The sequence below is a fragment of the Mesoplodon mirus genome (assembly GCF_964341445.2).
Source record: "Mesoplodon mirus genome assembly, chromosome: 3".
Classification (NCBI taxonomy): Eukaryota; Metazoa; Chordata; class Mammalia; order Artiodactyla; family Ziphiidae; genus Mesoplodon; species Mesoplodon mirus.
In genome coordinates this window covers 88,595,354-88,622,748 of record NC_138978.1, presented here as the reverse complement: position 1 = coordinate 88,622,748, position 27,395 = coordinate 88,595,354, and the positions used below count along the sequence as shown (strand labels likewise).

Below are 27,395 nucleotides of genomic sequence, written 5' to 3'. Positions count from 1 at the left end.
TTAAAGTAGCCCCCTACATCTCTATCCATCCCAGTACAGTCTAAATCTGTTTGCTATTTCCTAAATGGTATTAGCATGATCTGTAATTATTTTACTTGTTTATCACCTTCCTTCCCCACTATAATGTAAACCCCATCAGGGCAGAAAGAAAGTCTCATTTGTTATTATATCTCCAGCACTTAGTAAAGTGCTTGATAAATGGAATGAATGAACAAACGAATGAGAAATGAACAAACAAATGAACAGGCCAGTACTTAAGCTGTTTGCTAACAAAATCAATAGGGCCTATTCATGGAAAGCCTTAGAACTAAACGTAAATAAATAAACATCTAGCATTAACTCTTTGTACCTTGTCCAAGCAAGAAATTATAAACAGGAAAACAAATCAGGGTCACTGCCACTTGTACTTTCAAATATACTAATGAGACTAAATAACACACACTTTTAGTTACAAATAAGCTAATGAGAAAAACTAAGCCACAGATCAACTTTTACCTTGAATCAGATATAGGTTTGGATGCCTTTCTGCCTTTAATTTTAAATTCATGGGAAGTTCCTTCAGGTTCTTTCTCTGCTTTGAAAGCCACATTTGGTGGCACAGGAGGAACACGAATTCGCAACCCAAACAAATGCTTCTTCTTCTTTATTTCTTTCCCAGACATAAACCTAAATTTTTAAAAAAAATTAACTAAAAATTTAAAAACTGAACACATATACATGGCAGACCCTAAGTTATAACTTTCAGATATAAAGCCTTTACACATGAAAGTCCACCCAATACTAGAAAAACTGACTTTTTGCCCCTTGCTTTCTTAGATTCTTATCTGCCCCAGAGCCAGTCCATAGTAGGATATGATGGGGGAGTAGGGAGAGAGGAATAATATCAGAAGGGAGAAGAACACATGTCTTTTCTTTTTAAAATGTGGCATCTAACTTTTTAAAGTTAGAACGAAGAATAGAGAGTGGTGTCTTTTTAGTTCCAATATGTTTTTCCATATTTTTACTGTCATTTGTCAAAAACATCTCAAACAAGGTTTAAGAAAAGAATAATTCTATTTCAAAGTGGATCTGTGAGGAGAGAAACCCTGGCCAGAAAGTAATCGGTGAAAGCATTGGAAAAGAAAATAGGAGACCAATCCTAGAGGCCCAGAAAATAAAAGGAGTGTCTAGTATGTCAGATCTGGAATTGGAAATAACCTGGAGCAGAGAAGTGACATTTCAGTGTGGGCCTGAGTTTCTGAAAAATATGCTCCTTAATCCTTTCCCAAAGTCCTTAGGGTCCTTATTCTAAAACAGCCTCTTAGCTCTACTAGAGCATGCCTGGCCATAAAAACCACTACCAAGTGCTTACATTGTTCTTCCACTTTTATATAGGTTTGAGAAAGGGGAGCTCCCATTTCTACCATAACAGGAACAAATGTATTTCAAGCACATTAAGTTGGATTACAGAATTCATTATTCCATAAAGTATTTTTATGGCACTGTAACTGCTCGTGGCTTTTTGAGCTGGCCTAAAGATCTAGCCACTTGTAATTGTAACATTTTTTAATGAGGAGATGTTGCTAAGTTCAAAAAAAGCAACTTGCTACAAACAAAAATGTTATAATTCAATAGTTGGTTGGAACCAGCATATACATTTAACAAATTATTTCTATTGCATTTTGAAAATATTTTTAAGAGACATAGATATGCTGGTTTAAAAAAAAAAGAAGGGTAAGATCTATACAAGAATGTATCAGACAATGTAACTTAATTATCAAAAACAGATCAAAAACTAATACTATTTATCAAAATACTACTAATTATCAAAAACTAATACTACTATCCTCTAAATGATGGCAATAACTAAACTTAAAAACACAGAAGACCTCAATCATTTTAAAACCCACATTCTCTATACTATATCCCCCTATTTTTTGCATATTCCTACCAGCTAACAAGATTTTATTTTACTTTCGGTAGATTAAATTATAAAAACAAGTCATTATTGAGTATGCTTTTTCAACTGAACTGACCAAATTCCCCTGAGACACTGATAATGCCTCCCATCCACCATTCCCAGAGGACTGATCTTCCCTTCTCCAGCCTTTGAGAATCACTGCTTTACTCTGACTGAAAGAGAAGAGGACATTAAAAGGTTTAAAATGGTATGTACTAACTCTATAATCAATCCCACAATTCTTAATGCCATTATTCCTTATACTTACTAAGTATCTCCCTCATAGGGATACATAAAATAAATCAACTTACATGGTCTTGTAATCATTTAATGCCTCCAGAACATGCTCATATCTTTCAGATTTTGGTGTGTCTGCCAGCTGTGAAGTATCAAGAAACAATTTAATGCACTATAATTTCATCAACTAGTAATACATAGGTGCTAGATAGAGGCAATGCGATACAGAAGAAAAGTGTACTGACTAGTAGTCAGATCTAAATTCTAATTCCAGGTCCTCACTGACCAGCTATGTGACCTAAGGCCATTTAACCTTTCAAGGCTTGTTTTCTCACCTATAAAAAAGGGAGTACAAATCCTTCACTAGTTTCTTTACTAATACTTGTATAGCTCAAATGATATGCCTGCAAGAACTATAAACTGTAAAATACAATAAAAATGGGATTTTATTATTAGCTATCATTAAATTTATTTTAATTCTATAACCTGGGAAAGTAATAATACATTAGAATTACTTTAATATCAACCATAAAAGCTTCTAATAAATATTAGCAGGAAAGAATATAAAAAGTAAGGAGAAACATGCCATTTTATTTCCCAATACTTCTAACACAAACCAATAATCTCTATAATTTTAAAAAATAATGTAAATTTGGGGATTTTATTTTCATAACAATTATAGACTTTGGTTAGCCCTAAACCCCAAAATGGCTCAGTAATTTTTTTATCATCACATACCATTTTAAAATCTAAACATTCAATTCTAGAAAATATTCTATTTTGTTCCAGAAAGTTTCTTTCAGAGTCATTTCTGCCTTTTCTTCAAAGTTTAAAGACTAGGGCCCAACAGAAAAACAATTAAGTTATAAAAGACCATCCTCAAAGCTACAAAAACTACAACAAACAAACAAAAAACTTCCAAAATATCACCACTGACTTTCAAAATTACTACTAGTAATTTTCTTTACCAGTTGAAACTCCCAAAGCTCAGAACTTCTTCAAGTAAAAAGAACAAATCTGTCAAACAGAATATTAGAAATAGAAGAGACTCATAAAGTCATCTACTTTTATTTTACAGATTAGTCAACAGATGTAAAGGTTAAATTGCTTAAATTCACACTGCTGGTTAGCTAGAGAGCTAGAACATGAACCCAAGTGACAATTAAGTACATTCATTCAACATTCACTGAGAGCCCATTCTCAGTGTATTGGGTACTTTAAAAAAAAAAAAAAAAAAGAGGAAAAGGCAAAGGAAAGGAAAGGAAGGAAGGAAGCTGGTTTGGTGCTCATTCCTCTTAACCCTACCACACCTTCCTATTGTAATTTGTGAAGTGTCCAGTGATAGAAAATTTCTATTAAAGGAGAAATAATGGACTCAGGTTTTACAGTCGGAAAGAGACGCAAGATGTCCATCTAATTCAAGTTTTCATTAATACTTCAATCCCTTTTATAGTATTGAGTCATGCAACCTTGGTTTAAACAGTACCACTAATGAAACCTAATGAAGGAGCCCATTCCATGGGTGAACAAAACCTTCCTTCCTGGATTCCCTTTTTTATAAGACAGTTTTTCAAATATTTGAAAATAGCTATCATGGCTAAGTATAAGATTAGATTAAAAATTTTAAGCAGCCCCATCACATGATTATTTCATATTAAGCTTGGCTAAATAATTCCATCCTCTTCCTGGTCCCCCACTGCCACCTCAACTCTAAAATCTTATTAGACAAACTGCTATCAAGCCAAGTATCCCCCATCATACGCTGCGTCTTCCATACTGTTGTTTGCATATTTAAGCCTAAAAGCAAAATTTAACAACTGTTGTTAATTTGATTTTGTTTTCAGCTCAGTGTTTGAGATGGTCTTTTCTCTTGATTCTGTCATCCTTCTTGAATTGAAGACAGAGAAAAAAACAGAACCCTGTGGCTCTCCATTAGAATCTCCCTCAAGAATATTTCCAACCCATTGACTGCTTTTGTTATTACTCAATTAGTTACAAATCCTTTTAATTTTTATTTTAACTAGTTCACATTTCGATATCTTATGTGAAACTAAGTTATACTATGTCTACACCATGTGCATTAGCATTTGACGTAACAATGTTGCTAATCATATCAAAAAAGAAACCAGGGTATTTAACATGGTTTATTCTAATAAATTAATGGCATTTTTTTCTTATTGCCTTTTTTTTTTTTGCGGTACGCAGGCCTCTCACTGTTGTGGCCTCTCCCGTTGCGGAGCACAGGATCCGGACGCGCAGGCTCAGCGGCCATGGCTCACGGGCCTAGCTGCTCCGCGGCATGTGGGATCTTCCCGGACCAGGGCACGAACCCGTGTCCCCTGCATCGGCAGGCAGACTCTCAACCACTGCGCCACCAGGGAAGCCCCCTTATTGCTTTTTAAATCTTCACAAGCCATATGTATGAAAAATCTGCTCTATAATTTTGCTGACACTCAACAACAGTTTCTAATTTCTCAAATCTACTCCTTTTTACTTTTTGAAAATCACAATGAACTCTCTTTTTTCTTTTGGTACTTATTCTCTGTGGGTTCCCAGAAATTTTATCTGTAAGTTGCTTCCACACTCCAGGACTGCTCTGCATAGGACTGTTTATTTCAACTCACATAATGCGGTCAAGGGTTCCCTTTCTGTATTTTGAAAACGAAGAGTGCAAGTATTATAATGTAAATCAAATAAGCTGTATTAGAAGAGCATCATGTTCTAGATCTTCCATCTGACCATGAGGTTTATAATATGTATCTTCAACAGAATAATCATTTTTGTTCCTCCCTCTACAGACACTAATCTCACACTATGTTTTCACTTTCAGGGTTGTATATTTCTGTACAGATATACACGCTATTATGTATAGTTAAAATTCTTCCCTTCAATAAAATACATGCCTCAATTACCAATATTTAATTCCACACCACCGAGGCTTAAGTATGCCAAACAGCTTCAGTAATTTGTTTACCAACATATACACTGCATGCTAATATACAACGCAAGGCCCCAGGTACTGCTTTTAACTAGATTTCTTATAATTTTCACTTAAAAGTATTACACCACCTCTACTATACTACATTTTCTCTAGCCAAAACATTGTTTCTGCCATAGTATTTCACTTGAATTTAATCTATGCTTTTCTCCCTACATCCTTCAAGTGAGGCCGCACTCAACACACTGCTCTCCTATCACCCTTTAGGTGTTTAAAATTTAAGACCACAGTTAATAGAAAAGTGGGTTGTCCTTACAGAACTGAAATTTCAAATCACATTAGGAAGCAAAGACAAATGATAACAGGCAGATTCTAAAAAGTATTAACATCTCATTGTAACTCCCAAAAGCAATCTGATACAACCTCATTCTAAACACCTTATTGTATATAAAAACCTTAAGCAACATTTATTTGGGGTGTCAAATGTTATATTACATATTTTTACTATCTCAAAGAAAATAATTCAAAATACAGCAGTTTCTCAAATAGCTATACTCAGTCTATATGATAATCATTAAGGCACCAAGTCTCAAAGATATTTAACAAGATCACATAAGGAAATGATATAAAACAATCACTGTATTCTAATATGTTCTAACAATCCTAAAAATAATCAAGAAAGAACAAAATATATGATACATAAATGTTAAATTTGCCTTTCAGTATGTAAGGATATAAAGTTGACCCCTGAACAACAGGGGTTTGAACTGCATTAGTCCACTTATGTATGGATTTTTTTTCACTAAATACATACTACAGTACTATACCGAGGTTGGTTGAATCTGCAGGTGCAGAACTGCAGACAGGGCAGGGCGTAGAGGGTCAGTGCCCCTAACCCCGTGTTCTTCAAGAGTCAACCATACTCTCTAAAATGTACTCTCTAAAATATACTAAAATTCTAGAGCAAACGTCTTTGTCATATAATCTATAGTATGTATAGTAAGAACTGATGTTCAAAATGACTTGAGTGTTCTAAGGTACTCAATTAACCAATACAAGCATACATCCTTTCATTTACCCTCACTTTATTGTGCATCACAGATACTGTGTTTTTTACAAATTGAAGGTTTGTGGCAACCCTGCCTCAAGCAAGTCTATCAGCTCCATTTTTGAAACAGCATTATTTTTAAATTAAGGTATGTACATTGCTTTTTAAAGACATAATGCTATTGTGCACAACAATGTAGTACAACTTTTATAAGCACTGGGAAACCAAAAAATTCGTGATTCTCTTCACTGTGATATTCGTTTTATCGCAGCAGCCTGGAACTGAAACCACAATATCTCTGAGGTATGCCTGTAATATACTTAGCATACAGCAATTCTCATGTTTTGAAAGTACAGTTGGCCCTGGGTTCCAACTGCAGAAAATCAATCAGATACTAAGGGTCAACTGTACTACATCATTTTATATAAGGGACTTGAGCATCCTCAGATTTTGGTATCTGAAGGGGGTCCTGGAACCAATTCCCTATGGAAATCAAGGGATAACTGTAATTAATGTCATTTTATAAAAAGATTTTGAATATAAACAAAAAGAAAATTTTATTAACCTAATTTTGAGTTAGTGACAAAATTCAATTTGCAATTCAATTTCAGGTAACCAAAGATTTACTACTTTAATAATTTGGAATAATACATTATTTGTATTATCTTTGTTTCTATTACCACAAACATTTAGAAGTAAACTAAATGAAAACACTGAATAAATATTACTGACAAATTTTATGGTCTCTTTATCATTAAAATCTCACTCTAAAAACCAATTACAATATTAACATGAAAATATTAATAGAGGATTAAAACCTGAGCTTCCATCTGTAAATAACTAGTCTGAGGATGGGATGACTAACCTCAGACGTCTGAAATATTTTCTTTTTTTTAATGCAGAGAAAGAGCAAAGAGAAGTGACTAGAAAGTCACTTGTTCTGATAATAAATTTTATGGCTCCCAAAAATGAAAACACTCCTCAGAAAAGTAAAACTTTTCTGTTGTAAAGTTATATTAGATTGTAATCATATTTTTCTTAATTTTTAAACAAAAGAGATATATTTTTCTATTTTGGCAAAGAATAAGAAATGGAAATTTCTTACGTGCTAAGACATTATCTCATAGGTTACAGAAAATAAAACATGTACCTATTGCTGAAATAAACTTTTTCTGACATGCATCAGAAGTTCAGTTGGAACTGAGATACCTGAAATTCATAAACTGAAGTCATTTCTTTAAAAACATCTAATTATGGTTTTTATTATTTTCTATTTTCAGCCTCTTCAATAGAATCTAAATTACATTTTTATTTTAATAAAAAATGATAGCATTTGAAATAAATAAAACAACTTGAGTTTGTTTGTTTGATTTTTTTGATGTGGACCACTTTTTTAAAGTCTTTATTAAATGTTAGAACATTGCTTCTGTTTTTTTATGTTTTGGTTTTTTGGCCGCAAGGCATATGGGATCTTAGCTCCCCCAGCAGGGATCGAACCCACATTCCCTGCATTGGAAAGCAAAGTCTTAACCACTGGACCACCAGGAAAGTCCCAAAACTTGAGTTTTTATATGCATGCCCGCTATCTACGTGAAGTAACCAATGCAGAATTTAATCATGTAAAACATAAAGTGTACTAAAAGGAATATAGATGTATCTGCATATGAAGTGCTGAAAGAACCATAGCTAGAAAGAAAGCATTTCAAATTAATGTATTAGAACATTAAATATTAAGATGACTATAAAGAACACTATACTTAACAATGCCTTACACACTTTTTTCTCCCATTACTAATCAGTTTATTAAAATTTATCAAATTTACAAGTCACTCACTTTCTCTCAAAAGTCATCTGAAAAAAGCTTTTAACAGAAAACTTAATGAGAGTATTATATTCCAATTTCTAACACTCAAAACATCTTAGCTCAATTGATTTTAATATCTTTGATTTTAAAATCTAAGTATTCCACAGGTATTTATTTTATGCAACTGATCTACCACTAACTTTTAAATAAATGTGTATTATGCACTCCTTGATGCCCCATAAAACCCCCAGAACAACAAAAACTTGATATCTTACTTGATGTGAACCTTATAAACTGCCTCACGTCTAAAAGCTACAAATGCAGAAACTCTTCCTAAATTTCAAATCAGTTTAGTTTTTACCTCAAAAAGTAATGCATGACTAATTCCACATATTATAAAACAAAAAATTTAATGTCCGTATTTTAATATTTAATATATGTATTTTAATAATTCTAAATAAATGCTAAAAACAAGGTAAATATTAAAGTTACTCTAGTTATTTTCTTCTTTGTGCTATTCTGTAGTTTCAAAATCTTCAATGAATATGCATTAATTTTTATATTGCTTTTTCAAAAAAAGACTCTTTGTAAACCAGCATGAGTGGTTACACTTTGCAAACAAAAAGCAAATAAGATGTCAGAATGAGGGGGATAATCTCCAACTCAGGTAGCTTCACTCTCTAACTTAGCTAACACTATTACCGGGTCTCACTATTCCTGGAAGTTAAAGATATATAAGGGAGTACCAACAAGAGAGGAAAGAAGAGTGTTGGTTATATCTCTAAGTTTGTTTTATTTATTTATTTATTTTTTTGGCTGCATTGGGTCTTGGTTGTTGTGCATGAGCTTTTCTCTAGTTGTGGCTAGCTGGGGCTACTCTTTGTTGCAGTGCGTGGGCTTCTCATTGTGGTGGCTTCTCTTGTTGCAGAGCATGAGCTCTAGGTGCATGGGCTTCAGCAGTCGCGGCACGCGGGCTCAGTAGTTGTGACTCATGGGCTCTAGAGCGCAGGCTCAGTAGTTGCTCCACGGCATGTGGGATCTTCCCAGACGAGGGATTGAACCCATGTTCCCTGCATTGGCAGGCGGATTCTTAACCACTGCGCCACCAGGGAAGTCCCCATCTCTAAGTTTAGAGTAAACTTAGAAGAAAAGGAGGAGGAATCATAAGTAAGATACCCAATAATAAGGATTTCTCCCTCCCTTCTATCTTTAACTACAGTGATTTTCACTTCAGAAAATGGAAGAATCAAGTAATTTACTTCCTCCTACATTTTTCCTCAAGTCAAGAGGCAACAAACATGAGAATGAAGAATGAGGGCTATAGCCTCACCAAAGATATTTCTCCCTAACTAAACATAAAATGCTACTTTAGATGTATGGCTTATACACGTGTGATAGTTGCTTTTAACAAAACAAAAAAGACGTTAAGTAGCTAATGAAGTTAGCTCTAAGACCACCTACCTCTCCAGGGTGCAATCTATCCCAGTTTTCATTAATGTATGTCATAAGCTCAAGTTCAGAATCAAAGTATTTCTTCTTGTGAATAACACTTAGGTTGTAAAGGCATAGGTGTGCTATATCTACCCTGGAATCCAAAAATAATCAAAATATATGAAAACAATGTTTTTGGTTATTGTTTAAAACTCACACAATATTTTTATAAAACTAGCAATTAAAAAATCCGAAGTCAAGTATTTAGGTGAACAGAGGGTTAATATCACAAGTCATATTCACAATAAGTCATTACATATGAAAATAAATGAAAAACATTAACTAAACATTTAATTTATCCTGAATAGTAAAAATTAAAAGATATTTGATTTCTTGAAATACATTCAAAGAGGACCTGATGCTAAGAAAAAATAACTTATGATCTAAAATTTCATGTTTTCACTACTACATAAGCTACAAAATGGATCACACTTTAACAGACTTTATCTGATTCATGAATTAAATCTCATCTTTTCCTAAAATATGTAAAATATTTGACAAAAATTTCTAAGCACTTACTATAAACATTTTCAGTAAATCTCCAAAATTCATCATACTTCCCATGCCCGAGGATTACTTAACTGAGGCAGAAATTGGCATATTTGTTATAAGACGTTTCTCTGTTCTACTGATGCTATTCTGAAGGCCCAGAAGAACTAGAAACATGAATAAGAATTTTGAAGATCCAAAAGACATTTGAAAGTTACTTTTTATGCCATTAGAAACTGAATGGCCTTATTACTTCAGCAATAAAACTAGATAATCTTTGGGGAAGATGACATCAGGCTTGAGGATAAATACAGGAAAAGAAATAAAGCCAGGCATAAAGAAGAACAAATTTTTATGTAAGCTAAGTAAAGGTATATAGAAAGTTTCATCCTGTAGATTTAAAAATATGGCTCTTTTTTGTTCCTTAACAGAAATGTCCATACTTACCATTGTAATGGTAGACGTTTGAGGTATTCTGGTCCAGAACTGCAGACAGAGCAAATAAATGTATAAAACCTAAGGAAAAAAGAAAAGTTATATACTGAGTAATCAAGAGTACATATAAATTATTTAACAATTAAAATTAATATTCAGCAAGTGCAAATCCTACGATTGACATAAGGACTGATACACAAAGCAAAATATAATTTGAATCATGACACTGTGCTTTAAAGAGTTTCTTTTCCAGTAATGACAAATAATAAAATAGTTTGTATATGGGGGAAAGGGGCAATTTTTTTTTAACCATTAGAGACCTTCAGAGTTCACATACAGATTGATATACAGGCATAGTTTACTAATGGCTTGTGTGTAAGGGGAATTGTGATGGCTACTCCCATACACATTGTCACTTTTCAATGCGCAAAACAACATGGTAGAAAAAACCCAGGAGACAAGCTGACCTTCCTAAGGTCAGAAAGACAATAAATCACATAAGCTAAGATTTAAACCCAGAGTTTTTTTTTGTTTTTTGTTTGTTTGTTTGTTTGTTTTGCGGTACACAGGCCTCTCACCGCTGCGGCCTCTTCCGTCGCAGAGCACCGGCTCCGGACGCGCAGGCCCAGCCGCTCCGCGGCACACGGGATCCTCCCGGACCGGGGCACGAACTCGCACCCCCTGCATCAGCAGGCAGACTCCCAACCACTGTGCCACCAGGGAAGCCCAAACCCAGAGTTTTTGATGTTACATTTCGTGCTCTAATTTTTCTTCTAGAGCTCTCTCTGCTATTTCATGCTCTCTTAATCCAAAAAGACATTAGGTCTGTCTTTGAGGTTCTCTGGATCCCCTTGAGGTTCTTTAAAAGAAGGTACCAATGAGAATAGTTTAGAGTACTGTGGGGCAATAGGTGCAAATATATTCACTGGTCAAATACTTAAAAGCTTTCTGCAATATCCAAAAGCAAAAAAATTATGTTTTTTTAAATTATATATAATTTAAGTATATTAAACAATATATTCCCCCTAAGGTGAACCTTTTACAAATCACCATTAAAACTACTTTTAGAAATGTGAAAGTGAAAAAAACATAAGTACAATTTTAAAAAGCTAAAAAAAGATCAAATGCCCTTCTCTCACCTGTCTCCAAATAGCATTGGCTTTTGAAGGCATTGCACACAAGCTTCATGAAACCACTGTTTACATTTGCAGCACTGTAGCATCTTTAAATACCAGCTATAAGAAAAAATTTAAGATTAAAATTACTACCTTTCATGAGGTAAAGTTTAAAAAAAATGACAAAAGTGACATACAGAATATAGTTCTGATCACAGTATCATATTTCTGGTATATTTAGTGTTAAACTTTTTCTTCCCAAAAAGGATATTAATATTGACCGTTTCATTCCTCCTCTCTTTTATTGATGAGAATTTACAAGCTCTTGAAAGCTACATCTACTATTTCTAGTCAATAAGTGCCTGGGTCCTAAATTAGTAAAGGATCTTTGTCAAGCCTGGGATTTTTCCACATCAACAGTCTCAGAGGTCACTGATATGTAGAGCTATTTGACTCATATACCAAATAACCATAGGCAACTTTATGCCTTTATGTGTTTCTATTATTCTTGTTCCTTATAATGAAAAGGAGTATAGCAATTTAATAAATTTGGTTAACATAACCACAGATCTAATCTAAGACTCCCCCAGGTATAAAGGCTTTGTGACAGATTTTGTTCTCTTTCAGATGGCTGAAGATGCTAAAACTGAATCTTCAGCTAAAGATATCCTCTCTTTTTAGTTAGTACATGGTTTTAACATCCTTACTTGCCACCCAAATAACGCCTTTTCTTCAGATAGTTCTTTTGCTCAGTAAGTTAGCCCCACGTTAATTTTAAGCCATACAGAGGCAAAGGCAAGATGCTACTAGTAAGGTCATTCATTCATCAAAAGACTAATGAATACTATGTTTGTTCTAGGTACTCTGTTAGGTGTTAAAGTGTTAGCAATATCAAACATAGTTCATGTAGTCATGGTACTTAAAGAACAATGAACAATCTGCTTCATAAAACTTAAAGAACAATGAACAATCTGCTTCATAAAATAATGTCTATAAACTAAGATGCTAGGTATAAATGAGTAAAGGAGAAAGATCAATCTCTAGGTTCACTGTAGCTCTTATAAATAATTTAAAGAAACCAGAGAGAATGCTTCTTAAATCTGCAGGCAACCAAAAACTGAGAAATGTTATAAAAATGTTAAACCACAAATAAAAATTCCATAAGATCAGAGACAAGGTAGAATGAAGAACTAAAATTTCATTCATTTACATATTCATTTATTCATGTTTTCATCACTGAACATCTTATATGTCCCAGCATCCTTCTAGAGAGCAGCCCTGTCTTAAGAGAAACATGGAGTCTGATAAGATTTAAGAAACCAATAATTATAATTTAATAGTTAAATGTAAAGTTATCCACTAACATTTTTTAAAATGTAGTACAAATACACGATGCACAATTTGGTTTAATATCAGCTTGTATGAAAAAAAGAACTAAAAGCTTTAGTTTTAGTTGACCATCTACAAACCCATAATGAGCCAAAAGAATATGATGGGACGACTAAAGAGGGGTAATACAATCTTTCCTTGCAACAACAGAAGCATAATATCTAGAACTCTAATAGCTTCGTTATCTTCTGTCAGACTAGTCCTGGATAAACACTGCATTTTGTAATCACGGCACCATTATTTCAAGAGTAAACTTTCAAAAACTGAAGAGCAACAAAGACAGAGTTTGGAAAACACATCATAAAGAATGTTTGATGGGAATGGAGATTTTAGCCCAGAAAAGAGAACACTTGGTATGTGAGTCATGGGAGTGGGAAATACGATTAATGGATTTAAGTATTTTAAGAGCTACCTCCTAAGATAAGATGCATGTGTTTAGTTACAAAGAGCAGAACTAGAACCAGTGATCAGAAGTTAAAGGTAAATTTCTAAAAAAAAAAAAAAAAAAAAGGTAAATTTCTAAACATTCTTAGTTAGAACTCTGACTCACTTATTTAGCAAACATTTAATGATAAAGATGAATAAAACTACAGCCTCTAATCCCCCCAATTTTCTTTATTGATACTTTCATGCATTTACAATTCACTATCACTCCCATACCACAATCAATAACAAAAATAAAGTGGACAATATAAGCAATTAAAAATTAAAGGCATTAAATAACCATATTTACTTACTCTCCAGGGCCTCCACAATAGCAGTAACATTGCTGGACATTGGTTTTATGACCTGCATCCCATTCAAGGTCTGCCACACTATAGGGTAATGTTTGCTTCATGACTTGCAATGCTTTGGCATTTGGTCCTTTCTTAAGCGCACCACCCCTCTATATTAGAGGGAAAAAGTTATTTAAAAGAGTGAAGGATAAAATTTTAAATACAATTCTATAATTTTAAAATGCTTTTGAAACTTATGAAGAAATTTCCATTCTAAATTTCTTACCATATCACAAACTGTTTGACCAATAATAATCTTTATTTATTTTGTTGTCTTTTCTTTCAAAGTACTGCCCCAATTCCAAGACTACCATCAGAAAATAAGTGCAAGAATAGTTGCAAGTCACTTAAGCATCATTAGTCAAACAATAAGCAGTACCTCTTTCTACCCAAGATTGATTGCTCATTTCATTCAAATAAACTTTCAACGTACACAATCATTACGTTGATAGTGTCTTACAAATTCCATTTAGGGCGTTAGCCCAAAACACTTAAAAGATACCTTTGTTGTTGTTGCAAAAACACACTGTCGACAGAGCCATTTTTCATCTGAATCAATCACACTGGAATCAATATGAGGTGTGTGACACAACTGATGATATCCTTAATATCAAAAAAAGCATAAAGCAAATTCTATTTTATTAATAAATACTGCAACACAATTTAAAGAAGGCATTTTAGTACTCTCTTTTCCTACATTAATATATTTACAGCTGATGACTAAACTTATGGTAACAGCTTCAAATTACCAATGTAAAGAATTTTTAATCATTAATCTTCAACAGGGGCATTAAGTATGTAATAAAACTTTTCCACAAGATTAAAAAAAAAAATCAATGTTTACCTTGGCCACACTTATCACATATAACCATTTCATTGGGAGCTTCTGAATACTCTTCTTGACATATTGTACAGACCATTTCCCCACTTCCAGTGGCTCCTGAAATATTTAAAATATACATAAAGAATTGTTCCATATAACAAAACCACTTTTTTTACTCAGTGAGTAGCCCATATTGGCAATGTCTGTTTCCTAGATCATAATGGTATTTTCTCAAGGCAAAGTACTATACACAAAATGCTCTCTCTCTGCTCCTTATCTGTGTTCTTCCTACCTTTAACTTAAGATGCCTCACTGTCTACATTCATAATTTAATCTGTATAATTTAAACTGCTCTCAGGCAGGGTCCCTTACCATTTACTTCCAATATTCCCACCCTCTTGGGAGGCAAGAGAAGGGGATGTTTTGTGAACACTAGAACTACTCTCCAGAACACACACCTACCCATGTACATTACTCACTCACCCTACACTGCCTAACATCATGAGACTAAAGAAAAGGGGCAAGGAAGATCCGCCAATGACTCCCTACTCTCAAGATTCAGAACACTTCTTTTTACTTACTAATTTATAAAAAAGGCTGAACACTAATTATTTGATCTCCAGCTTCTGAAATCTGGAACTATGGTGTCAAACAACGTACCTAAACAATATCTCAGTGAAACAAAACTGAGGGGCTCCAGTTATTAATTACATTTTTTACCTGAATAGGTAAGTTATTTCTTCCTTAAACATTTTTATTCTAAAAACAATTTTATTCTGCAAAATTTAGAATATAATTTTATCACTTTAGCACAATTATTTCCAATAATCTCTTCTCATGAATTTCAATATACATAGTTAAAGTACTAATACATACACTTTATTCACATACCAACAATAATAAGAATGTACAATTTTGTGCTATGAGCCAGCACTGTGTTAGGCTCTTGATACGTATTATTTTAATTCCACAATTTATTAAATACATATCCTATTTATAGAGAAGAATTGAAGCTCAGAAAGATAAAGTAACTAATCCAAGTACCCTCAGTCACAGAGTATCAAGGCTAGGATTCAAACCCAGATACACCAGAGTCCATATTCTCTCCACTGTGAGATGCTTCTTTTTTCATTAATACTATGTAATGTTTCTTCCATCAAAAGCATTTCTCACACTGTAGTTTTCAAACATATAACTTCTAAAAGTTGTATAATATTCTATCCAGTGGAAAGAACCAAGTTTACTCTATTATGACTCTATTCTTAGATATGCAGGCTACCAAATTTTTTGCTTGTTCATTTTTTGCATTTTTCCTTTTTTGTTTTGGCTCTTGTCCTCTTTCCTTTCCTCTCCCAGGCTTTGTTCGCTTGGCTGGATGTGGCTTCCCACAGTTTCTCAGTTTATGGCTCCAGTCAGGAGAGCGACCAGACTGAGCCTAGAACCTCTCAGTCCAAATCTGCAACTTCCTGGAAAAGGGCCAATAGCCCCAGATTGTGGTAGGTGCCTGATCTGACTCCCACTATAACCATGTGGACTGGTGTAGGAGAAGGCAGTTCCTCGTAAAAGAGGATGCTGAGCCGGCAAACAATATGTGTTCACCCTCAGGAAACAATCCTGAGGAAGCAGAGAATTGCCCTTACTTGTGAAATCCAACATGTCTTTTTTAACATCAAGTTTACAAAAACTTTCTGTGTAGCTTAGTGGCCTTCTATAGCCTCCCTCACTCTAAACCCAAATGACTATAAAGCCATTTCATCTTAGATATACCAAATTTTTTGTTGTTGTTAAAATAAGGCTACAGCAAATATTTTTCATCTAGATTTTTTACTTATGAATTATTTCTTTTGAATAAACTGCTACAAATGAGTCTGCTGTATAGATGAAAGCATATAAAACATCTTTATGTATTTAATGCAACTATTAAATATCCAAAATAGAAATTTACATTGCCACCAGCAGTGTATCATTTTCACAGAAACCATAACAGTATTAGGTATTAAGATTAAAAATCCTTTTAAGGGGCTTCCCTGGTGGCGCAGTGGTTGAGAGTCCGCCTGCCGATGCAGGGGACACGGGTTCGTGCCCCGGTCCGGGAAGATCCCACATGCCGCGGAGCGGCTGGGCCCGTGAGCCATGGCCACTGAGCCTGCGCGTCCGGAGCCTGTGCTCCGCAATGGGAGAGGCCACAACAGGAGAGGCCCGCGTACCACACACACACAAAAAAAAATCCTTTTAAAATTATTTAATGGTTTTAATATGCTACCTCCCTGTTGTAATGTACACTTCTTTGACTACTAATATGACTATACATTGTTCCTATTTATGAAAATTTTTTTAAAGAATCTTATGAGTGAAATTACTATAACTTATTAAGTTATTTTTGATATATAACTACTATAAGCAGGATCCTTACAGGAAGAAAACCACTAAAGCTACACTCCACACTGACATCTGCCATATTGCAATTTTCAGGTTCACTTACTCATTCTGTATCAACTGCAAGTTACATACATGTGTGCTACTTTCTGTGTGTTACAAAGAGTTAAATGGCCAAGGAGCTATCCTATCTCATTATAAGGATAGTAAAACGAGCCAGCGAGGAAAAAACAACCACAGACCACTGAACTGATATACTGGATATGCCACACGTAGGACAAGACCCCCTCACTTTCACAACAACTTTCTATCTATGTACAACTGGTTTTCTTCTTCCTTTCTGGAAGGGAGGAAGGATGGGAGGGAGGGAAGAAGACAGAAAAGACAAACCCATATTTAACCCACAGGAACCTCAAAAAGGTAGAAAAGTTGAAAGGGACACATAATTAATACAATGGGAACAGAAGCAGTATAACATGTTTCAGTTCCACCAGAGAGAACCATATTTACAAACTAAGCAAAAGGGATAATTCTGTATGCAGGGTAATAAGATCTGTTCAATATCACTACTGCTGGAGACCTCCTATTCCTTTCCTCACTGACCCCTCAATTTGAGATTCAAAACGTAACTTTAGACCTTTAAACTGATCAGTCCTAAAAACTGTAAAAAGTTTATTTCACTAGAAAGACATTTTACTAGAGTAACAGCTATTGAGTTCTCCACCTAATCCCTAAGTACCATGTATAAATATGGCAACTACAACATTCCAATTCCTTTACCAAAACTTTTTTTATTCTTTAAAAAAAAACTAAGAGTGAAATCAAGAAATTGAACACAGCAGTAACCTACCATAAAGTCGCATTTGGGATTCAAATTAAAAACCCAATTGATAAATACTTTACAGAATTTGTCTCCTTTCTACAGGGGGAGATATAAAAACACCTTAGTGCAGGCCCATTAACCCATTAAAAGGATACCAAAAGTGGGGCTTTAGTGTGCAGCTGAAGTGCTCAGATTTTTACTATTCATAATTTTTCATAAATAAAGCACTTTCCATGAAAGAGGTACCTGAAAAAATACCTTTATTTAGCAGATTCAAACAACATACAGCAATTATAGCTTGCAAAAATAAAAAGCATAACAAGAAACATACCTATAACCAAACCAAAGCATACCCGTATTCATTTTTACTTGTACCCAAATACAGCCTCATCTTCCCATCTAAACATAAAAAACCGTAACTAAGCAGTAATTTTAAACTATTCTTACCAATGAATACTTCTATCATTCTAAAGCTATTTAATAGTCCTAATTCCCCCAAACATCTGGCAAACAGTACGTTCTCAATAAATATTAGCTCTCTATATTACTTTGTACTAATACAGGCAAATAACAGCAAAGGTGAAGCCGTGTTACTCATATTAGTAACTAAAATTTTTCTTCCAAGTTCTTAGAAGGGTCCTAACAATAATTTATATATGTGCATCAGTGATGCATCTGTCATCTAATCTATCTCTACCCTAACAGAGCAATTCTTGTTCTTCTTATGGTCTATAAAATAGATTATAACTCCTTGAAGACTGAAGAATACACTGATTTTTTTAGTTATCTTAATACACTGTACTAAACAGAAAACACTAGAAAATGACAAGCTGAAGAAAATAAAATTTTAGTGTAAATCGTGTCCAAGGGAAATAGTAGCACCTGCCTGTTTGAATGTCCTTCCAGAGAACCCAGGATTTAGAACTGTCTTCAAATATGATGAAGCAGCTCTGTTTCAATATGTTTATCTGAAATACAGAGGAAAACTTATGGTGATTTCTTTTAAAATCAAAACCATGAAGTTAAATTTCAATTCAGTATTATTACAAGTTTACTGCAGAAACAGCAAAAGATATTAAGGTAACTTGCCTTTTTGATAGTTCCAAGATAAAACAAGCCATCTGACCATCTAGCTAGGACATCCTGACCCTCTTCAAATTTACATGCTGGCTTTTTGACTTTATGTCCATCCTGTAAAGACAGCTTGGTCAAGCTTGTTGGGGTCTTTTGGTTTCGACGTAAAGGAGACCGCTTGTGGACCAGTGAATTACCTGCCCCTGTAGAGTCTCTGTTTAGGAAATAAATAACCATATATAAGACTGACTGAAAGGGAGGGGATATCTGTATGTGTATGGCTGATTCACTCTGTTGTGCTGTGGAGGCGAACACAACATTGTAAAGCAACCATACTCCAATAAAAATTAATAAAACAAAACAAAACAGGACTGATTTACTTATAGAGCTTATTTTAAACAAGCATATATTTCATGTATTAGTCAAATTTTTTTACTTAGTGAAAACCTTACATTTAGGGAAAATATTAACAAGTACCTCAAATCATAAAAACTCCAGAAACAAAGAAGTTTAAAATAAAATGATAGCAGTTGTCAATTTTCATTCAATGAGGCCAGGATTCAGCAACCACTCCAAGGTAACATATTCAGGGCAGCTCTCATCAAAATGACAGCTGTAAGTTGAAGTGGGTAGGCCATGGTCATGAGCAAAGGATGCCGTGAATCTCATATCTAGGTTTAGATAAACTAAAAGAAGCTGCATGGTATAATTTCATAAGCACTTGATAAAGAATAAAAATGATTAGGCCAACAGATACACACTACTATATGTAAAACAGATAAACAACAAGGACCTACTGTATAGCACAGGAAACAATATTCAATATCTTGTAATAACCTATAATGGGAAAGAAATCAGAAAAAGAATACATATATAGGGACTTCCCTGGCAGTCCACGGTTAAGACTCCACACTCCCAAAGCAGGGGTCACTGGTCAATCCCTGGTCAGGGAACTAAGACCCCGCATGCCATGTGAACAAAAAAAAGAATACAGGGCTTCCCTGGTGGCGCAGTGGTTGAGAGTACGCCTGCCGATGCAGGGGACACGAGTTCGGGCCCCGGTCCAGGAGGATCCCACACGCCGCGGAGCGGCTGGGCCCGTGAGCCATGGCCACTAAGCCTGCGTGTCCGGAGCCTGTGCTCTGCAACAGGAGAGGCCACAGTGGTGAGAGGCCCGCCTACCGCAAAAAAAAAAAAAAAGAATACATACACATACACATATATATGTATATGTATAACTGAATTGCTCTGCTGTACACATGAAACACTGCAAATCAACTGTACTTCAACTTAAAATAAGATTATGCCACACGTAGTTAAAACACACTAACCAGTGACTCTGAGTAGTTGGGTATATTCAACCCATTGGAAGGGTAGTCATGACCTACCTACAGGGAATCACTACTGAATTAAGCCTTGTTTATTGACGGGAATGTGTCACAGTCCCTCAAATATGCAGACTGGAAGTTTAAAAAAAAAAAACCAGGAGCCACCAATTTCACAAATCATACTCAAATGAAAAGCCAATTATAAGATCACTTACATTTTTTAAGCATAAGACCCCAAAATTACATACTCCAAAATTACATTGTAACTTATATATCAGTTATTGTATAAACAGCATACATAGCATACCACCAACAGCTTTCTTAAAGAAAACAAAGCCGTATTTGTTTGGTTTCACTTTCCCAATTTAGATTTTTTTTTACTAACTAAACATACAACAGTACGTAAAACTAGATAGACGATAATTCAAAAACAGTATAAAAGTTAAGTAAAAACAAAACAAGTAGGGAAAAAAAATGTTTCCAATTGGGAATACCTATTTTCAGTACCTATAAGGATAAACAAATTCTGGGAAATTCTGTCATAAACTACAACATGAACAAACAAAGACATTACGCTAAAGCAAAATCAGCCAGACAAAATGGACAAATACTGTACAATTCCACTTACATTAAGGTTATAAGAGCAGTCAAATTGATAGAGACAGAGAGTAGAATGGGGATTACCAGTGGCTTGGAGGAGGGAGGAGAAACTCTACACACTTCTAAAGTGTGTAGAGTTTCAGTTTGAAAGATACACTACATTTTAAAAATATACAAAGGAATATGGGCTTCCCTGGTGGCGCAGTAATTGAGAATCCACCTTCCAATGCCCAGGACATGGGTTAGAGCCCTGGTCTGGGAAAATCCCAAATGCCACGAAGCAGCTAAGCTCGTGCACCACAGCTGCTGAGCCTGCGCTCTGGAGCCCGCGAACCACAACTACTAAAGCCCACGTGCCTAGAGCCCATGCTCCGCAACAAGAGAAGCCACCACAATGAGAAGCCCGCACACTGCAACAAAGAGTGGCCCCTGCTCTCCACAACTAGAGAGAGCCCAGGCACAGCGACAAAGACCCAATGCAGCCAAAAATAAATAAATAAAATAAATAAATTTATTTAAAAACTTAAAATTAAAAAAAATAAAAATATCCAAAGGAATAATGACTGATAGCATCCCACATCTGCTAAAAAACATTCATCTATATAACTAAGAAGTTAAACAAACTCCAAGTAGGATAAATACAAAGAGATACACATCCAGACAAACCACAGTAAAAATGCTGAAAGAGAAAATCTTGAAAGCAGCAAGAAAAATAATTCATCACATGCAAGGAAACCCTAGTAAGGTTAACTTGTCATCAGAAACAATGAAGGCCAGAAGGCAGTGAAATGACATATTCAAAGCACTGAAAGAAAAAAAACTGTCAATCAAGAATCTTATAGCCAGCAAAACTGTCTTTCAAAAATGAAGGTGAAATAAAGATACTCCCAGATAAACAAAATCTGAGAGAATTTGTTGCTAGCAGGGCTACCTTACAAGAAATAAAGGAGGTTCTTAAGGTTGAAATTAAGTAAACCAAGGTAGAAATTCAAATACACACACACACACACACACACACACACACACACACACTAAAAAAACACTAGGAAAAGTAATAAGGTAATAATAAAAGACAGTATAAATGCATATTTCCTCTAAAGGAAACATATGGAAAAATATGTACATAACTGTATTGTTAGGCCTATAACATACAAGAATGTAATATATTTGACAATAAGAGCACAAAGGTGTTGGTGGGAACAAAATTGTATTTAAGTAATGACACCAGATGTCAGCTCCAACTCATAGGAACAAATCTAGAAAACCAAAAATGGTAAGTAAAGTAAATATAAGTGAAACAAGTGTGTCAAGAAAGTATCCACCATATACCAAAGCAAGTCACTGTTTCAAGTAAATAATGGTGTTCCATGGAAAAGCTACTAGCTCAGCCAGCAACTCAAACAATGGCATTAATACTTTATATATATATACTTCCTATTCTGTCATACCTAACATTAAAAACCTAAACTCAAGATTAAGATTTAGTGAAAATAATTTCTACTGTTTCATCAAGAATGTTCTTGAACAAAATAGGGTTTTCTGTGTGTGTGTGCACATGTGTGTTTTGTTTGTTTTACTGTGAGTGCTCAAAAATAAAGAATGCTAGCAGTTTGATGCCTTGTTTCATGCTAAGGCACACAGCAGTCTGAGCAAACACTGTGTTTACGCCATTGTACAAATGTCAACACAGTGGGAAAGCAAACAACATCTTAGTATTATCATGAAAATAGTTTAGACCTTGCAGACTACATGAAAGGACCCATGGATCACATTTTAAGAGTCATGATCTAAATAAAGGAATATATATTGTCATACATTACTGTCAGAGTCAGCTGTAAGGAAAAGGCACTTCAATACTAAAATTAGAAGGGTTAAAAGACTTAAAAGCCTGACAAGATGAGTCCTAGATAAGTAAAAATGGAGAATGAGTCACTACAATAAATTTTATCAGTAGGAATGCTCAATGCCAGGCTGAGAACTTTCTCCAGACAGCGAAACAATACCTTCAAATCACAGTATGAAAATGACCCTATGAGCAAGCAACTTTCTAGAAAGCTACAAATCCAGTGGTCTCAGCAGGACTTTGTTTCCCTTAAGTTAAAAAAACTAACTTAAAGCCTGAGCAACCTAATTAATTATGGGTGAGAAATGACCTCAACAGAACGCCAGGGTGACTACAATGACCTAGAGCCTTCCAATTCTAGAGTGGAAGATTTACAAAACTCAAAACTGCAAACATTCCCAGATAGTTTCATATGCTCTGCTATTGCTTCAACAAATTCCCTCCCTTTTTCACCTTTGATGGCAAGGTCTGTCCCCATCTTACTCTCCATTACATTACTCCCACTACACAAGGACATGTATGTCCTTAGATCTTAAGAAATGAACCATTAAAAAAATTTTTTCCATCTCCTAGTGTTTCCACCTTGCTTCTGCTAATATTTCTGGTGTATCGTGTATCAACGGTACCTAATCTAATAACAGTTGCCCTTGATTCCTTATGCCCCCCTCCCACTACCACCTCCTTATTTTTTCTCTTCCATTCACAGCCAAACTTCTGGGGAAAAGTTACTTGAGTGATTACTATGTGCTCAACCACACATTAAGCTTTCTACATATTTATTCTTTCACAGATCATTTGTTAAGCCCCCATTATGAGCCATTTACTGTGCCAGCGGAACAGAGATAATACTCAGAACAATGTTATGGAGACGTTTTTACAGATAACGATTTCACAGATCCCTTTTTACATATGAAAAAACTGTAACTCTAAGAAGACAGATTAAATAACTTGACCAAGGTTATAGAATTACAGACCAGAGCCAGCATTCAATAAATCTTTCTACTGGCACCTTCCCAGTAGCATTCAACTATTCTTAAAAACTTGCAAGGATCGAGGCAGGAAAAGAGGAGAACTAAAATTCCCTTGATTCCTTCTGCCCCTCCAGCCACTTCCTATTATTTCTTCCCTCGCATTCACAGCCAAACCTTTAGGAGAAAATTATACATATTTAACTGTCTCTGCTCTTACAGTCATTCCCATTTAGTCTGAAACCCACTGCAACACACACCACCACTCTCCCACCCAAACATTCCACCAAAACCAGGGAATGTATGTGTTACTCTTATTCACAGTTGTATCCTCAATGCTCTATATAGGGCAGCGTACATAAAAGTCAGAAAGGTTATATGGAATTTATAAAGTTCAAATTCAATTCAAAAACATCTATATTTAAAGTAACATTTTTTTCTAAAAATGAATCTATGCACAAATAATCTCAGTTTGCTCTGAGTAAACAAGAGAGTCTAATTCACATTCTAAGGCAAATGCACACCAATCTTTTGTCCATATAAACATGGAGAACATAAATCATGTATTATATAAAACTGCTTTAATAAACAGATATTCTGTAAAATTATTACCCTCTTTTAAAATTCCTCTGCCCCTAAATTTGACATTATGGTAATAATAAAGCTATTCCTTGTGTGGATTGTAAAAAAATAAAAGAAAAAAAGAAAATTCCTCTGCCCAAAGAAATTTTAGAGAAAACAAAGTAAGAAAGGGTAAATGACCCAATGACCCATAATACCACAACTCAAACATAACTAGGATAAACAATGTACATCTTCCCCCTAAGGAACTTCCCCCCATTTTTTAACATATTTCTTGGAGTATAACTGCTTTACAATGGTGTGTTAGTTTCTGCTGTATAACAAAGTGAATCAGCTATACATATACATATATCCTCGTATCTCCTCCCTTTTGCATCTCCCTCCCATACCCCCATCCCACCCCTCTAGGTGGTCACAAAGCACTGAGCTGATCTCCCTATGCTATCCCCCCCTTACTGTCACTGATTACTTCCCTCCTCTCTAGAATGTATCCTTTACTAGAAATTAAACTCATTTTTAGAATTTCAGAATTTATTATTTCCTTTCTGATTACAAAGGTAAACATGCAGCTGTTTAAATAAATAATATAGAAATCAAAACTGAAAATTCCCATGCTACTTCCTGAAAAGAAGTAATGATGAAAAGAAAACTGTTCATCTCCTGATTTTTCTTACATATATAATCCATATGTAGATATAATTTACATATGTTTTAAAAGAAATGGATTATTACATGTACTGCTCTACAAGCTTTCTCACATAACAATGTATCTTAGCTTATGTAATGTCCATCTGTATAATAAGAGTATGTAAGATAATCTTTCCATCAGCTGTTAAGCTACTTTCCAACTATTACCCAACTGAGGGACATTGAGGATTTTCTAGTGTTTTACTATTACAGGCAATAATACAAAGTTCATCCATTTACATTTTATTTTTAAAGTATTCCAAATACTGTATAAGATAAATTCATAAAGAATAATTACTATATCAAAGAATATGCATTTTCCCTTTTATTGTAGAAAATTATAAATATATACAAAAGTAGACAAGTATAATGAACCATCATTCACCATCCAGTTTCAATTATCATCTCATGACGAGTACTGTTTCATTTAAACATCCCATTTCCTCCAAACCCATATTATGTATATATTTAATGTGATACATATTGTCAAATGAATCTCAAAAATGGTACCAATAACACTCTGTCACTGGACTTCCCTGGTGGTGCAGTGGTTAAGAATCCGCCTGCCAATGCAAGGGACACAGATTTGAGCCCTGGTCAGGGAATATCCCACATGCTGTGGAGCAACTAAGCCCAGGCGCCACAACTACTGACCCTGAGCTCTAGAGCCCACATGCCACAGCTACTGAAACCCACACACCTAGAGCCCGTTTTCCGCAACAAGACAGGCCACCACAACAAGAAGTCTGCTCACCGCAACGAGAGTAGCCCTACTCGCCGCAACTGGAAAAAGCCCGGGCGCAGCAACAAAGACCCAACACAGCCAAAGATAAAATATAGACTAACTAATTAATTAATTAATTTTTAAAAACCAACACTCTGACACTATCAGAGTAGTACTTGATGGCCCACACCCCCACCAAAATGGAGTGAGCATTATCCTTTCGCTATTTGACAACACACACAAGCACAAATTTCCATCTACATTTCTATTATTGAGAAGCTTTTTTTCCTCATAAATTTGTTAACAATTTGTATGTCTTCTGGGAACTTCAGTTGATGTTCTTTGCCTGTTTTTAAAACTGAAATGTTAATCCTTTCCATAATGATTTTCAAGTGCATCTTATATACTTTGAACTTCATTATTATACAAGTTGGAAATATTTTTCCCAGTTCACATACTGTAAAAGTTCCTTCATAAATAGACTTTTTGATTGGGAGAATAGTGCTTCTGGGTGCTCAGTTGACTCTGGTCTATGGCTACAAAGCTGTATCTCTCATCTTGCATCAAGGCTACGCTGCCTCTCGTGTTTAAGTCAAACCTGAGAAATTTACACAGAAAACCAAAACAAATAAAGGAGTTGAATGAACCACCTGCCCTTTCCTTAAGCTCTGTACTCCCTACCTTTGCTGTTGGGTTATGAATGCTCTTCTCAACACCCATTAAACCTCCAGTCCGTACCTTTTCTTTTTACAGGATGTTAAGAGTGTCTAGAATACTCCTGCTTCTCCCAAATGGAGTTGATGCAAGCTAAATTTCACAGTATTGGGCAGATAATCTTTAGCATATAAATTCAATGAAATTCCAACGAAAACCCCAGCAGAATTTTTTGAAGTCAAACACTTCAGAAAATTAATATGAAAAAGTAAAAGTCCTAGAATAACTAAGTCAACTTTTAAAAGGAAGAAAAAAGCGGTGAAGTCTTGCCCTACCAGATACTGTGACACATTCCAGAGAAAACTGTTCTGTACTGGTAAGAAACAATCTATAACACCAGTTGAACAAAACAGGTATTTCCAAAACAGATCTATTTATGGGAAATTGTTAATGATAAAAATGATAGTACAAGTCTGTACAGACAGGATGTACTATTTACTAAACAGTGTTGCAGAAAATGGCTCACTTAAAGGGAGAAACAGTTGTATCCCTAGTTCACAATACACAAAAAGGTGAACTCCAAATGGACCAAAGACATAAAGGTAAAATGTAAAACTTGAAATCTAACTGGAAAATGTAGAATATTGTTTTGATCTTGGAAGTGGAGCATACATTCAAAAACATGGAAAGATTCTGCAAAAGTGTTGATAAAAACAGAAACAGAACAAAATATATAGCACAATTATCATTTAAGCAAACTGAAAAAATGCATACATAACACCACCAAACATTTTATAAGGACACATACATATACAGGATGCATATTAAATATATTCACGTGGGTATGTTAAGACAATTGGTAAATGAGAGCAGGGATGTGACTGAGGATTGGAGAAACTGGACAAATCCTGACCACAGACTTGGGATGACGTAGCACACTCATATGATACAGGTAACTGAGCAGCAGGAGTCGAATCATATGTCAACAATACTCACTACTACTACTACTATTTGCTTTTGAAATTTGATGACACACAAAGACTATTTCTATCTATAATGCTATTATTATTATTAGAGTAGCATTTTTTTTTCATCACTACTACTGATATCCATCTTGAAGGAGACTTCCTGGACAAAAAAGTTTCTTCCCTTGAAATCAAGTGGAGACCAAGGGTTCAAGCCACTCCTTCCTTCTTGTTTTACTACTCATACAGTAAATAAGACCCTGACTCAAGAACTTGAGAACTGGATG

General features: G+C 34.9%; 1 protein-coding gene across 1 annotated transcript in view; it reads right to left on the bottom strand.

The window, feature by feature from the left end:
• The window catches only part of MTF2 (metal response element binding transcription factor 2), an 81,503-nt gene that overhangs the window by 8,838 nt on the left and 45,270 nt on the right, over positions 1 to 27,395 (bottom strand). Inside the window, exons 2-11 of the mRNA XM_082613405.1 lie at positions 18,773 to 18,971; positions 18,570 to 18,651; positions 14,506 to 14,601; positions 14,164 to 14,264; positions 13,623 to 13,771; positions 11,521 to 11,616; positions 10,394 to 10,462; positions 9,428 to 9,551; positions 2,251 to 2,318; positions 496 to 666 (exon numbers count right to left, since the gene is read on the bottom strand). Coding sequence (XP_082469531.1) covers positions 496 to 666; positions 2,251 to 2,318; positions 9,428 to 9,551; positions 10,394 to 10,462; positions 11,521 to 11,616; positions 13,623 to 13,771; positions 14,164 to 14,264; positions 14,506 to 14,601; positions 18,570 to 18,651; positions 18,773 to 18,971 — 1,155 coding nt within the window. The remainder of the gene's footprint in view (positions 1 to 495; positions 667 to 2,250; positions 2,319 to 9,427; positions 9,552 to 10,393; positions 10,463 to 11,520; positions 11,617 to 13,622; positions 13,772 to 14,163; positions 14,265 to 14,505; positions 14,602 to 18,569; positions 18,652 to 18,772; positions 18,972 to 27,395) is intronic.